The sequence below is a fragment of the Pezoporus flaviventris genome, unplaced genomic scaffold, assembly GCF_033815535.1.
Source record: "Pezoporus flaviventris isolate CSIRO_AGI_PZ_B2104156 unplaced genomic scaffold, CSIRO_AGI_Pfla_v1 ptg000002l, whole genome shotgun sequence".
In the NCBI taxonomy this organism is placed as follows: Eukaryota; Metazoa; Chordata; class Aves; order Psittaciformes; family Psittacidae; genus Pezoporus; species Pezoporus flaviventris.
Genome location: NW_026892550.1, coordinates 83,712,103 through 83,727,934, shown reverse-complemented (window position 1 = coordinate 83,727,934; position 15,832 = coordinate 83,712,103). Strand labels below are relative to the sequence as shown.

Sequence of the window (15,832 nt, the reverse complement as noted above, 5' to 3'; positions counted from 1 at the left end):
TAGTGTAAAAGAGGGGTGGGAAAGAAATTAATCAAGGTTACAAGTCAGCAGTGATTTAGTTAATCTACATTTTGGTCCTCACCCAGGACTCTGTCACTGGTTGCTCTGCTTTATTTTCTCTTTCCAGTCAGTGTAATTTCCCTGCTCTCCAGCTGTTCTCTTCATCTTTCTAGAGCTGCAGAAGAAATTCACATCCCTTCCTGTCACTGAGTTTTAATGAGGAGTTATTAAAATGGTCCTATTCCCAGGAAGACTTCTCCAAATTAAATGGGGACTTTTGTGAGACACCTCCGATGGGCCTCATTTCCAGGGGTGCTCACACAGATCCTTCATCCCTCCCATGCCTCTGAGCTCACAGGTAAATGGGGGCACCTCAAAGCCGTGGAAGAAAATATAGACTGTTATGTTTGTAAGACCTTCTTTTCACTTCTTGTGTGTGATGTAAATAAACATTACAATAGAATTAATCATCTCTAACCCCTTGCCTAATGTAACAGTTTGGGTTTTTGTCTATCTGCAAAATATCCACGAGCAAGTTGCAACTTCCTAACATTTATTCATTGTTAAAATTCATCAAAGTAATGTGAAGGCTTGTTTACTCGATGGATTCATAGTGAGAGGCCTAAAATGACGTTTTTTCTGCTTGGTGATAATTGGTCAAATAAGTCACAGTACGTGGTATTTTTGCTGTTCCCCAATTGAATGAGAATGTGAGCGCTTTTGGCACAAGTACTAAAATCTGCCTTCAGAAATCACTTCTGGGGAACATTTATACACATTAGCTGAATGCACGGGGAAAGGAAACATGGAAGGAGCACAAGAGTGGCAAAATGAATAAAAGAAAAAGGCTTTTAAAGAAAGTGGAGTCTTCATGGTGTTATTTGAAACTATGCTCCTGAGGTTTCTATTGTTTCTGGAAGTTTGGACTCCTTAAATCCCAGAGGCATGAACACAGGGGTCTGGCAGAGTTATCAGGTTAGAGCAGCCTCTCAGTCAAACACAACATCCTGTTTACTCTGCAGCTCCTGAGCAAAATTATGCACCTACTCAGAATCCCTGGAACATCCCTACTGCTTATCCTATTACATACTCAGTGAGGAAAGGAAGGGAGGAGTTGATTTTTTTGACAGCTCCCCTGTAGAACTCAATATGACTACCTGCACAGGAGACGACTGACCTGTGGTATGGCTCAGGATAGAAAAAACCACTCTGTATTGCTGCACCACGTTCATGACATCTAGCTGGTATAAAGTAAGCCCTGTATTCAAACAACTGGTGATGGAAAAACCTTCTGTGGTCCCAGGCAAGCTCTGCACAAGGAGAAAGCTAAAGAATTTCAATGAAGCTGGTTGGGCTGATTGGGTTTGGCAAAATCAGACCAGAAAGTTAGAGGAAACAGTGCATGTAGTAGCTGGAATGGTTTTCCTGGGAACATGGAAGAGTTTCTTCCTTCTGATGCTCCTGGTTTAAATACCACAGTGCCACCTTTACAAGACGTATCATTCTGATCTTGGAAGATTGAGTCTGGGAGGCTTGGGTTTGATTTGGTTTGATCTGCATGGAGGAGTAACTAAATCATTCCAGGTTCCTCTCAGCCCTTTTCACTGAGTCTCTCCTTTGGTGCTGGGAGCATCAGAGATTTAAGATTTAAAATGTGGAGCATCCCCTCTCCCCATAAAGGTGGAGTCTGGCTCTTCCTCCTTGAGAAATGGTGGATAACAACAGCCAGAGTCATCAGCAAAGACTGAGAGAAACCTAGTGAGCAGAGCAAGCTATTGTCTTGTTCTGTTAAAATGGGTGCCCAGTGAAGTTTTAAGGTGAGAGATAGGATTTGACACTGGAACACGGGTGTCCAGTACTACAGGGAACATCTGGCAGCAGTAAGGGTAGTGCTTTGAAGGTAGAAGTCTATTGCAGAAATTGGTTTTCCTCCCTTTGCTATTGAGACATCCTCCGGGTGCCTTCAAGACCCAACTGTCATTAACAATTCACCCATCTCATCGCAGCTCCAGGAAGCAAGGAGGTCTTGAACAAGCCAAGGCCTTAGCGGCATCCCTGACACCCACCCCAAGGCATCACACACTCATTCACTCCAGAAGGATGACCGGTCCACCAGATCCATGGGATCAACATCAGGAGGGAGCATTGGCTCCAGCCTTTCCTGCAAAATGCAGGAAGTGATCGGCTGAGCCGAAACTGCAGAGCCAGGGAGAGTACAAAGGAGAGCACAGAGTCCTCTCCCACCCCAAGTATTGTGCAGGATAAAGAAGCAGGAGAAATTTATTGTCTATTCACTGAGCTGGTTACAGGCAGCAGCTTGTCTATTTTCTTGAGTGTTTAATTATTGTCAGGAATAGGCAGCTCGCCACTGCAGAGGATCTTGTTAAAAACACGAGCAAGCCACACCAGGACAACACGCTGGTGAGTGGATGACTTACAAGGGCAGTTGGGGAGTATTCATCAGCCATCGTGCATATCTGCAAGGGAAAAGGTGACCCAAGATCTTTCTGTCTTCCTTTGCCTGTTTGACCTACTCTTCTATTCCTCCTTGCATGGGTCCAACACAGTTGGTGCAAATCAGTATGGCCCTACCAGGTTTTAGGTTTGACTTTGGTGTTGTGTGCCTCCTGCCCCTTCTTCCCCAGTCTCTTTCCCTTTTCATGAAGTAATGTAAGATGGGTATAAGGAGGTTTATGAACCAGGACAACAGTCTCCATTCCTACTTTGCCTGTGGACTTGACCCCTTTCCAGATGCAGAAGTAGCAGATGATCCACGCCAGCAGGAGACACAGAGCCAGCTCCCAGCGCAAGCTGCCCAGTTTGTGAATACCATCCGTGAGCCCCAGGACTCGCTTCCTGCCGGTGTCCAGGGACAGGGAGAGAAGCATTAACACCCCAGACCCCACTCATCCATACACAACTTTCCCATATTACCCCATCCAAAGACTTTACAGACTACCCACAACACAACAGCCCAGGACTCCCCTCTCTGTTGCTCTTGCTGATGCTCCTCCACCATGTCCTGTAGCTGATCCAAACCCTCCCATTCTCCAAGCCCATGAAACCATGCCCATCAAACCCATGCAACACAAAATCACTACCTGCTCCCCAATCATTTCAGAGGGGTCACAGCTCTCAATAAATAGTATGTCCTAAGAATAGGGCAGGAGAGGTGGTCCAGCACTGTGTAGGCTCTTTCTGAACTCATGGGCTCGTATTATCTTGTATGTGCCCTGTGGTGGCTGCAAGGGACAAAGCACAGTCAGCCCACTCAGAAGCGCTTTAGGAGCCATAAATGGGGAAAAAAAATACCTCTGGAGCCGAATCCCTGGCACCCCTCTTCTTTATGAGACTTTCCTCAGCTGAGTGTGGAGAGGTAGTGTGGCCACAACAGCCATCTCAACCCGTGCAGGCTGCAGTGATGACCCTCTCTGGGACACTGTCTGACCTGCTGCAGGGTCCTCCTTCAGAGCTGTTTTATTGCCTCCAGCCCCATGACCAAACCTCTCCAAGTCCTTCTCTGGCATCTCACGCATGCGCCTCATGTCCTTGCTCTCCAGGGATGAGCCTGAGCAGTCTGATGGACCACTTCCCTTAGGCACCAAGCAAGAAGGGAATAGAAAAGGCACCAAGAAGAAGGGGAAAAGCAGCTTTGTCCCTCTCTGTTTCACTGCACTGAACTGTTCAGTCTGCCCTGGCCTCTCCTGCTTGCCTGCCAAAAGTAGTCTACAACACCCATCACAAGTACCCCCTGCTTACAGCAAGTCCTCATCTTTTCTTGGTGCCTCTTTCTGTGGCCACAATCACCCAGATGCTTCAGTGCCAGAAAGGGAACATGCCTGTGCATGTGTGCACACAAGCATCCTTAGGCAGGCACAGTGTGAGCAGCCTTTGGGCTATATCTAGTCCTCGTGCCCCTGGGTTCTGTGCCAAACTCCTTGGAAGCTCAGTGCATTATGCTCCCCACATTTGGGTCTGACGTGGCACCTCGCTTGGTTCTAGAGAGATGCACAGCCCTCTACCCAGATAGTCCTACAGCTTCTGCATTTAGATGACAGAGGAGCCTGAACAGAGGGAAAATGATCACATACTCCCAAAACTCAATCATTGGAGAGGTGGCATTCGCAGGCAAGGTCCCATTGTCTAGGCTGGAGCGGTTCAGAATGTCCACACAGAGATCTACCAAAAGAATAGGAAGCTGATGAGCCAGAGGAAATCTCCAAGGCCCCTCCATGAGGGATGCTTCTTCCCCTCTGTACCCTAATGCTCACTCTGGCAACACACAGATCCTTCTCCCCATGCTATAGAGCATCTCATTAAACTCTTCCATCTCATTAAGCATCTCATTAAACTCTGGCTCTCCCCAGCTACGAATCCCAATCCAGCAGTAGCCAGAGGGCTTTGGGAAGGGAAGAGAGGAAGGAGAGAGCAATTCCCTGCCAAATGTAAACCAGATGGCTGCAAAATATGGATTATTGAGACATAGCCACTAGTCAGGATAGAAAACCACATTCTCCTCCCAGACCACTCACTATTCCCTGCCTACACATGCATACATATGCTTACACACAGATGCCTTCATGTTCCACTCTTCATTCCCAGCCTTGTCACATAGCATGAAATTACTAAATATAGAGGAGAGGCCACGCATCCAAGAAATGTACCTCATCTTGCATTTGGCAAGCAAAAGATAATCCGCTGGGAAACCAGGGAAGCCCAGCTGTGGCTGGGAATCTTCTATCTGTTAAAAGGACATCTGTAGCTTTCAACTCTTTAAAAGGCTGATTACCTCTGCTGGGGTGAAGGGGCAGAGGAAGCTGTGAGTGAATGGCCCAAGAGGGTGGAGAAATCTAATACATCACATAAATTAACTGTCTGACCCAAGAGAAAAAGGGAGGGAACTGAGCTGACACCAAAGCTCTTCCCAGTGCATCTACCCCGTCCTTCCCAGGCACAGCCCAAGTGCCTTGAACAAAACCAAAACCAGGTTTTTTCTCCTGGGCACAGTTCTGTGAATTGTGGGCATGAGGAGATGAGACCTCTGGCCATCGTAATGGTATAGAGGCTTGTATGGATGTGATTAGACCAGAAAAACAGTGCCTTTACAGCTTTGTGTTACTGGTTCCTGCACTGGGAGAACTGTACTGGCAACATCCTCCAGTGCAGGTCTGGTCTGATTTAGCCAAAAGCTGAGTGCACAAAGGAAACTGCTCTGAATAAAAAATATTTTCTACAAAATCCAAGTAATTTCTTGGAATTGAGATGGATCTAAAAGCCAACCAGGGGAAGATGTACCTGAGTTCCAGGGGTTATTACAGGTGGCCCACGGTAGCACCGCAGTGAAGGAGCTGAACAGGTAGAAGAGTGCCCAGGACAGGATGACGATATAGTAGACATTCAGATAGCACTCTATGACTTGTGAGGCATATCCGATTCCTGCGGAGGAAAGCAAAAGAGATGAGGATGGGGCTGCCAACCAACTCTCAACGCATAAGGCTTAACCCCAAAGACATAGACCGTGCCGTGGAAAGAAGGGTGCAGCACCAACCATATGGCTCACTAGAGAACAAGGGAAGACCTACCTCAAGGAAACAGAAAGGATTTTGTGACTTTGCATGCAGCCAGGAAACACTGTTGGTATCTCTAGACAGGTCTATGGTGAACAGAGAGAAAAGCTTTCACTGATGGGAAAACTTTATTCTCATCTCTACCATGCCCCTGCATTACACTGCCTCTCCTGCAGGAAAGCCAGATCTAGCTTTTAAACAAAAGAAATGTAGGTGAGTTTCTTCCTTCTGGGAAGACTCAGGCAAAAAGTGTTCTCACAGCTGATATACATCAAGTACTGGGGCAAAAGTACAGACTTGGAAGCTGAGCTCTGGTCTTTGGTCCTGCCCATTGCTCTCTACAAAATATGGGTGCAATAAGCTCTCCTCTGGACAGGAGAATTGTGGATGTGAGATTCATTAACTCATTAATGCCATTAAACAGCCTTTCCCTGGGCCTTAGGAGTCTTGGTTCTCATACCTGTGCCTTAACCACAACCCCAGCCCAGTTCTGGGCTATCAGACCACTGTGGGAAGTCTGTGATTTCCACCCTAGTTTGCAGGACACCAGCCTGCAAATTCTGCCACAGCAGCTCTGGGCACAGCAATGGGCAGGGAAAGCATCGTAAGCCAGCCAGCCTTCCTCATTCTCTTTTCTCTTCAGTATTTCTCCTGGACTACATTCAGGTCTTCGTCACTTCCATCCTCCTCCTCCTGCTTCTGGCTGGCCACCCTGCTCCTCTTCTTGCCCAATCTCTGAGCATCTCAAAGCAGAGACTGTGGCTCAGCTGGACCAGCACAGCCACCAGCCAGCATCCCACACCCTCAGTTGTGTATGGCGGGATTAGGGCACTGCCCCTGCACATGCATCAGTCAGCAGGAGGGATAACAAGGCATGGAAAGAGAAGAAGGGAGGGAGAATAAAGGAGAAAGAGGGGGGGGGAAATAATAACATTTCCCAAAAAAGTTTCTGCATCACGAAGTGTTAGAAAGTGCTGCCAGGAACTCCAGGAACTCGACTTACCTTCAAAGATAGGACAGATCTTCCTCCAGGCAGTGACTCCTCCCTGGTTGGTGTACTGCCCCAGCGCTGTCTCCAGGAAGAACAGAGGGATCCCACAGGTGAAGAGGAAGATGAGGTAGGGGATAAGGAATGCTCCTGCAGAGAGGGGTAAGATGCTGCCTAAGAAACCTCTTTAAAAGCTCGTCCCCACCACCCCTTGCCAGGTCACAGCTGGAATCAGCTAGATAAAGAGCAAAAATTCTCTGAATTAACTGCACAACCTCTGCTAAAAACCCCCAAGGTCTCCAACACTGTCATTACTTGGAAAAAATACCAAGCATGGTCTGTCTTGCGCTGCTGCAGTACTTTCGCATTTGGTCTTGGCCAAAACCTAGAGGTTAGGAGTAGTCAAGGAAGGGGATAAGAAAAGACAGTCCCTGCTTCACTCCTCTTTCAGCAGGAGTCAGGCAAAGCCAAAGGAGCACTTGTTTCACATAACCACATTTGCTTTGCCTTTACTGGGAGTCATAGCTAACTCCCACTTGCCTAGAGGATACAAACCTGGAGGCTGGTGACATTTCTTGGTAAGTAATACAGTTGCCAGCATATAAATTTGCTTGAAATGCATTTCACATCAAATTTGAAAAGCAGTTTGCACCAAAACAATGGAAATAGGGAAGAGAAACAGAGTATCCCTCCAGCATTTTCAAAATGAAAAAGTTTAACTTCTCTCTTCAAATTCAATTTTTTTATCAAAATATAGAGAAATGTCTTAAAAGAAATCAGTCTGAAATAGCCCTCAGACAATCCCTGATGAAATGGAAGAGACAGGGGACAGAGAATGTTTTTTTCCAGAAACAATGACCAACAAAAACAAAGCATCAGAAAATCAAAACAAAAAGAAAAAAAAAATAGGTTTAATGCCCTGTTCAGTTATCTGAAACTTTTATTCCTTCTTTTTGGTTCTACTAAATTCAAACACCCAATGTTTTTGCTGTTCTGCTTAAAAACTGCTTCTGAGATCACAGTTTCTTTGCTTACCTTTGTTCTACCACCTCACAGTCTTTCTCCCCATCATTAGTGCAGACTTTTGCTCCCCTCCAAACAGGCCAAGGCCATTGCCTTTCGCACTGGAACAACTGTTAAGGTCTTGCCACCCCATACAGTAAACTTCTGGTCATGAGTACCTCCCACCATCAGTGCCTGGAGAGCATCTCAGCTGTTTGAAACAAGATGAGGGCCCCCTTTCTCAGCAGAGGTAGACACTGTTTCCCAAGCCCTCTCCTCCCCTGCCAGCACAGGCATCTGCACTGAAATTCCTTCCCATCACAAGTATCAACTAGGAAAACTTCCCCTTGTTTTTAAGCCAGCAATGTTACAATAACAAGGAACTTCCAACTTTCCTTGTGGAAACACATCTGTGCTGTATCTGCAGGGGACCTGGGGCCAGAGGATGGGATGCTGGCTCACTGAATCAGTCCAGGTTTTCAGGGCAGGCAATGGGAACGGCACTTGCTGAGCTAGAAGCAGCTGCTGCTTTTGGTGTTGTAAGACATCTATCTGTATGCCAAATCTGCAAGAGAGTTTTGTTATCCTGCACACAGATGAGCCTTTTAGCAGGTCTCAGACCCTCTCCTCTGATACCATTTGTCCCAGAGATTGATCCAGTTTGGTCTCTGAGTAATGACCTCTAAAAAACACCTCTATTGTCTTGTGTCTCTTACCCTTTTCCTCATAGTAGTTACCAGCAGCCACTCCAGTTGTGATCTCTTCCCCAGTTTGCTGTACCACTGGAGGAGACTCAGCCCTGAGAAGAGCCCCCAGAAACAGACCTCCTTTGCTTATGAGCAATAACAAGGTCAGGATGCTGAGCAATTTGATTAAATTTGAAAGTGCAACCATGGACAAGTTTACATTTGGTTGCTTTATGGCAAGTTAGCACAGGTATGATATCTGTCTTTACAGCTTTATAACCATCTCAGTACATCAAAAGGTGGAGAAAGGTGACAGGACAGCAATACCCAGTTTGGGGGGGAGAAGGGAGAGCAACAATCTAGTGTAAGGCATCCCTGCCCATGGCAGGAGGGTTGGAACTAGGTGATCTTCAGGTCCTTACCAACCCAAACCATTCTGTGATTCTATGATTTAAAGGTAGGAAAATCCCTTTTTTGCATTCTCAAGGACTTTTCCAATGGTGAGAATATATTTGAGTGTCATGGGAAACACAGTACCTTGTCCTGTACTAATTGGTTTGCCATCTGATTCCCTAGAGCCCTAGAGAGAAGAATGACCTTCTACAGTAGTAGCATATTTTCTGCAAAGGCAGTGTCTGAGCTGTGAGGGAAGGGCTCTCCCATCCTGATCTTCCCCACGCCTAGACTTGTGGGCCTCTGAATCTCAGTCTTAGATATTCCAGAGTAGTTTAATTGAAAAAAACTATATAAATTTATTCAATAGATATTTAAAATGAACAAAAGTAGCCTTTTCACTTACACTAATTAGCATACAAATTGCAAGAACTACTGAACCGGTTACCATAGGCATAAACTATGCAAAGATATCATCTGAGCTCAGGAAGAAATTTTCCATGCAAAACCCATGACTTCTCTGAAGTGTTACTGCAGAACGGGGTGTTCAATCAGGCACATTACAGGTGGTTACTGACCTGTGCCAGTCTGACTTGCTTTTGGTGCCTCCAGTGCCTACCATCAAAACGTCAGAGAAGGAAACTGGAGGATGTGCTAAAAATCATCCCAGGTTCGAGAAAAATTCAATTCCATTTTCTTTAACCATCCCTTTATCCAACCCCTATTTGGTTCAGAGGAAATACTGTACTGAGTCCTGCTTGATTTGGATAAACTCCAACAGCAGCACAGGGGACAGGAATTTGGTAGACCTGGAATGAGCTCATCCATTGGTGAAAGCTCAGAGCAGCTTGGGAAAGAAAGGCTTCTGTGGCATGGTCTGCAGAGAAAGGAAGTTTAAAGCAGGGGGAACATGCAAGTCCCAAAGCATTATTTCAAGGTGTCTCTAGAGAATGAGAACAAAAGAGAAGTTATTGCTGTATTTGACATGTCATTTATTATTCCTCTTTTTCTTTTATAAAGTTAGATTTCAATTCACCAAGAAAAGTTAGTGACAGTCAATTATTACCTTCCCCTTTCCCAGTTTTGTCTTACTGTCATGAGAAAGTTTAATTTTTAACTATGTAATGACCTCATTGCAGTGCTATTGGAAAAGGAAAGTGACACAAGAAGCAAAAGGGAAGGGGAACAAATTTCCTGGGGACAGGTTTCACTAGCACTGGATTGACCACTGAGATAACTATTTCTGGGAAAGAGGTAGTAATGCCCTTCTAACAGGCATCAGGCCATGGCAAGGATACCAGCACCATCAAAGCCTTTGTCCGCTTTAACAAGGGCCTGAGAGAGGTGGGGGTGACATAGAGAGTAGGAAAAAAGGACTTGTACAGAAGAAGGTTGCTGATGGCTTTCTGACCTCTCATAGCATTTGATGGTTTCAGAAGATCACCTGTTTCTCAAGATGCCCAAGAGCCTTAAAGAGTTACTAAAGTTCAGTTTGGCCCTCATACCTGTGAGATGTGCTTGGAGAAACAGTGGCCACTGGGGAGATTCACCACTCAGTTTTTATTCCTCCTGGCTTTGGCAGGAGCTAACTTACTAGAGGAGAGAATGAGGGCATGTGGGAGTACATGAAGCACAGGAGAAATGGATCTGGGCACACATGTACCTGTTGTCATGCCTGCGGACCTAGGACAATTCATGTATCCTGTGAACTCACCACCGCCGTTCTTGTAGCAGAGGTAGGGGAACCTCCACACGTTACCCAAACCAATGATCTCGCCAGCCACAGACAGCACAAACTCCATTTTGCTGCTCCATTGGCCTCTCTCTTCCGTTTCCTCCTGTTTTATCTCTTCGGGAGCTGCAAGGACCCCATTGGGCTCTCCTTCCTTAGCCACAGCTCTTGCCATGTCTCTGTGGGATAGAGGAAGAAGAGAGCATGGGATGCAGGGAGCTGCTGTGGGACATGTGGGAAGAGGAGGGATGGGACCAGTCATCACAACAGATATGTTCCTAGTATCAGTGTGAGTTTCCGTCATCCTCTGGAAAATGGCTTCTTTAGTGTCAGCACAAAGCATTTTCCCCAAGTTATGTCTGTGGGACAGAAAGTCTGTGCTGAAGGGACAAAGGAAAGGTCATCGGTCAGGTGAGACGGATCCACCTGTACCAACCTTTGCTGGACACACCCTGAATTCACCCTTCTCTCCCACTGTCCTCTTCCTCATTTTTCCCTGATCCCCGGCATTAGTGCACCTCCATCTGCTCCTCCCCACCCTGACTAAATGCACCTCCATCATTGTTGGAAACTCAGACAAGACTTTGAAAACAACAGTTCAGAAGAAGAGAACAAGAGCTGAAGTGGAGTTTGCTGGCAGGAGTTCCCCTTCTGTGTGTGCTTTATACAGCAACTGTCTCCTAGAATGGTTTCAGAGGGCAGGATAGAAATATTACATATTAATAGTCTGAACAAGAATGAACAACCTACCATCTTACTTCAAGGCATTGCAAGAAGCACCGCTTTTGACCTCCTGAGCACCATGTTACACTATATATAGCCTGCCATATTGGCAAGTGCACACACATGCTTATTTGACCTGGGCTCCCTTCAGTCACAAACAAGTAAAGCATGAATCCTATGCCTTTGCCCGAACCTGCAAAGAATACAGAGCAAAGAAACAAAGCCCATGAGATGAGCAAAATGACCTTATACTTGTGAGGTGTTCCAGGTCTGAGCAACGCTGAGATTAGACAAGCCATTGCAGTGAAAACGTTAGTAGGGAAAAGCCCAGCCGTGGAAATATGGAGCAAAGTCACTGTTAGAGTAGACACGGTGAATGTGACTGAGCCTCTAGGGTGGTATAAGAAAGACATTCTCCAGTCTGTACTAAATCCTGAAATATGTTTAGCATCAACTTAACTAAGCAAAGTTAGTGGCTGTTTGCTACAAAATACCATTTTCTACCATACACAAAGTCCTTTATTTGGCTAGTTAATTTAAATCCAGCTAGAATTCACACAAACCAGACTGAATCTTATTTTCAAAAACATTTTCATATTGTTTATGGGCATTTAATTATGAGAAGAAAGTTTTCTGAGGGAGGGATGCACATGTGAGTCCAGACAGAAAGCACAGACCTAAGACAAGCAGGGGAGTTGATGAACTAAGCCAGGGAAGTCCTAACTCTAGCTACATCTCACTGGTTGCATTACCGAGCAGGAGCTGGCTTTTGAAGGGGTGACTGGCATTAGCAAGGGACACACATTCTCATGTTGGCATTAGGAAACTATGCTGGAAACAAGCCTCTCCAAAGCAGTAGCATCTTTGCTTCCATTCTCAGCATCTGAGAGTGCTAAGAAATCAGGGCTTTGTTCCTTCACATTAACTTACAGATTAGGTTTGCCTGCGGTTTGATAGTTTCTTAATAGCACATCTATCATTCCTTCTGTGCCTCCTATGGGAACATCCTTATCTCCAGGGAGCAGCAGGGACAGCAATCTGCATCATCTACAGTACTGAACTCTATCACTGCCCCGGATCTGCTCTGGAACACTTCAGCTTGCTCTCTCCCAGGCAAAGTCCAAGCACAGCTCTGGAAATTGCTCAGGCCTGGGTCCTCTCCCAGTCAGAAAGTCAGTGGTGAGCAAGATTTCGTCACCCTTGATGTCCTCTACCTGATGGGACTACCAAACCCATCCATCAACCTTCTGCATCAAGATGGCTCACCAGGACCATGATAGCAAACTTCCCTCCCTCCTTGTGCCTCTCCAGTCATCTTTCCCTGGGTTAGCAGCAGGGTATGAGACATCTCATGGGGAGTAGGGAGTCTGACCTAACTGGGAATAAGAGCAAGTGTAGTTCTAACATCAGACTGCCCCGGCAGCCTAGAAACACCACGGCACTTGTTTGGGTGTAGTTTTCAATGAGGTAAAGGGAAAGGCGGAGAAAGAACTGGTTAGCTATGCTTGCACTTACTCCATGTAAAACAACATCATTATCACCGTGTCTCATTTGGTTCTGTAAGTTGCTCAGTGCAAATGAAATGATCTTCTAAATGCTAACTCTCTGGATATATTAGGCCCTGGGGCAAAGATGCATGCATACAAAAAGACAACTTCTGCTGAATGCTCAGTAGCAGTTTTTTGGCACAAGGCATGTTTCCTTCCTCTGATATTCAAGTAAAGAAAGGAAACCAGATCTCACAGCCTGATACACCAATTGCTCTCTAAATGCCCAGGGCAACAACAGACTTTGTTCCCCTAATCTGCCTCCATTCTGAAGGGCCCATCCTGTTCACTTTGAAATCAGCAGCAGATTTCCATGGACTCTGAATACAGAGAGCTGAATCCCATGAGAGCATAAACATTGCCTTTAGTAAGGGGGACTGCAAGGAGAACAGGGGGAGTATAAACCACAGAGGAGCGCAACCGGGGATCAGTGAAGACCATCCTCCAGGTCATAAGCAGCCTCTTCAAAAAACGTTGCAGAAAGATTCTGGTCCCCTATTAAATTTGAGAGGCTTTTTTTTAAGAGTTATTTCCAATAAAGGCTTATATGTGGAAAAGAAAAATCTGAAGGACTTTTTACAAGGGCATGTAGGGACAGAACAAGGGGGAATGGCTTTAAACTGACAGAAGGGAGATTCAGATTAGACATGATGAGGAAGTTCTTCACTATGAGGGTGAAGTGAGGCACTGGAACAGGTTGCCCAGAGAAGTTGTGGCTTCCCCATCCCTGGAAGTGTTCAAGGAGCTAGATGATCTTTAAGGTCTCTTCCAACAGAATCATTCTATGATTCTATGATACATATGCAGTACTGCAGTGGGCACAGCCAGTTTCAGTGTCAAATGCAGATGTGCCAGGGCACTTAGGAAGCAACCTCCTTTTTTTCCCAGAACTTGCACTTTATGGTCCATATGCTGGAAAGCACCTATTTACTTATACGGATTGCACTGCCCCAAGCCCACCAAGTACTACAATATGCGGGTCTACATTTGGATGTGAAGCTGAATCAGTCCTCTGACAGGCTCAGCCAAACCTCTAACCCCACGTTTAGAGAAGGTGGTGCAAACCAGAACTCAAGGTATACATCCTAAAAGCTGGCTGATGCAGAGCTAGTAGCTCTGCAGCTCACCAACAGCTTGGAGGTCTTCCCAGTCCCAGCACTGACCCCTTCACTTAGCTCACCTGCGTTCGATCGGGAGGTTGAAATACAAGGTCCTCCTGCCAGCCTTTTCTCATTTCCAAAGTCCAGGCAAGGCCCCTTTCCCCACTGCCTGCCTGTGCAAGGTTTGCCAGCTAGCTAATCAGTTCATTCAGATGCTGCAGCACAGCCTCCTCATCTTTGAGAGGAGCAGAGCTCCACGCACTGTCAAATGTGAGAGAAAAAAATAACACATACTTAATGAAACGTGTTTGATCTGTCACAGTCCTTGGCACGTTCCAATTTGCTGCAGTCCGGGGCACATTATCAAGTACAATGATGCTTAAGTTTGGGCTTATTGAGGATGTCATGAGAAGCTGACAGGAGAGGACTTAGCTAATTCGTTGCTTTTACTCTTTCAATACAACGTGGGTCCAGGAGCCAGCCTATGACTACTAGTATTTGTGGTTTACCTGTTTATATGTTAGACTTGTTTGACACATGGAGGCGGGGGAAGATCACAATCAAGGAGTTGCCTCCTCTCACCTAACCTCAGGAAGGGAATGCACTGAATGCCAGCCTCTACCTCAAGACACCTGGACCAGGGCTTTGACACCTCTCCTCTGGCTCCTGAATAGGTCAACACAGAGGACAGAAGCTGGGACACTGCAATGGGGAACAGGGCAGGGACAAACACAGGCCATGTGGGGAGATGCAACACTTGTAGCTTCATTTTTCTGTTTTAAAAAGGAAAATGCAGGGATATAATCAGGAATATAATAATCAGGAAAGCACCCTGATTCATAGAAGCAAACCTCTGCAACTAGAAAGAGGTGGTAGATTAAACTGGTGCCCAAAGTTTTGGCCCTTTGTGCCACAAGCTTCAGCTTCTCCCTCCCCAGACAAGGCAACACACAGCATCACACACCCCCACTACTTCCCTTTCTGCTTTGCCTGCTGTTTCTATGAGAAAGCCTATTCACACACCTCCTGGCTCTTTTCCTAAACATCTAACCCTACTGTGTGCCCTTGCCCTATATGTTCTTAGGCCAGATGGGGACTCAAACAACTTGTTTCCAGCTAGGAACAATTTGGCTCTCCCACAGCAGCTGCAGCCCCCTCACTGTGTAACATCCTCCCTGACAGGCAGATATTTTCTTCTCCCTTTGGATGCCTGTCTTCTTAATACACGTCTTCAGAGAAAAGGCTTTGCCCCTTGCTGCCTGTCTGCACATTTCCTGCTGTTCCTGCACCAAATTTTTGAGAAAAATCCTCCGACTCCTTTGTCCCCAGCCTCTCTTTTCCCTCTGCCATAAAGATTTTCCAACCGTTAAGATGCCCCCTCAACTCCCTCTGACCTCTCCAGTCTCCTCTAGAAGTGCCGTGCTTTATTTTCAACCCTAAGCACTTTGAGGGGTTGCCTTTTTCCAGACCTGGAGCACCCTTTGCAGACCTGCACCCTGTTGTCTCTCCACAGAGAGAAGGGGGCTTCCTCTGTGACCAGTGCCAAAAGGCAGCTCTGCTTGAAATGGCATGGGGCTTGGTGCATAGAGGTAGTCATGTTTTTCCCCACTAGAGTTATCGCTGAGAAAATATGAATACACCTGGATTGCCCTAGGCACTGGAAAAAGAGCAGGCAGCCTTAAACACTGACCACGCCAACAAATTCCCTTCTCCAGCATTAGTGAGGTAGCCCAGTCTCCCCTTGGTTACAAATTCTAGGCTGTGTGTCTCCCACACCTACCTCCATAGGATTCTTCAAGTATGGCAAAAAAGGCAAGAAAAGCCAAGGGTAACTCTGAATTCCCATTGGCACTCACGAGCAGGTGTGTGCATACAGTGAATGCACAATGCAGAGATGCAGGAGAACAGCATTTATCGGCTTTATTCAGGAACAAGCTGTGACTAAATGGTGGAAGGAAGGAATCAGCAAAAGAGGAGAATGAAAGTGTCCCTTGAAAGCAAAACATAGTGGTATCCTCAGCCTCTTTCAGGGCAAAAGGGGCTTATTCAGGGCTGCTCAAGTGATAAAAGGAGCAAGAGGACAAGAGAAAGGTG

At 46.2% G+C, this 15,832-nt stretch overlaps 1 protein-coding gene across 1 annotated transcript in view; it reads right to left on the bottom strand.

Annotated features, from left to right (window-relative positions):
• The window catches only part of LOC133264808 (sodium- and chloride-dependent betaine transporter-like), a 39,674-nt gene that overhangs the window by 19,799 nt on the left and 4,043 nt on the right, over positions 1-15,832 (bottom strand). The window contains exons 2-6 of the mRNA XM_061444792.1: positions 10,351-10,547; positions 6,571-6,705; positions 5,296-5,436; positions 4,092-4,179; positions 2,724-2,856 (exon numbers count right to left, since the gene is read on the bottom strand). Of these exons, the coding sequence (XP_061300776.1) occupies positions 2,724-2,856; positions 4,092-4,179; positions 5,296-5,436; positions 6,571-6,705; positions 10,351-10,543 (690 nt within the window). The 5' untranslated portion in view covers positions 10,544-10,547. The remainder of the gene's footprint in view (positions 1-2,723; positions 2,857-4,091; positions 4,180-5,295; positions 5,437-6,570; positions 6,706-10,350; positions 10,548-15,832) is intronic.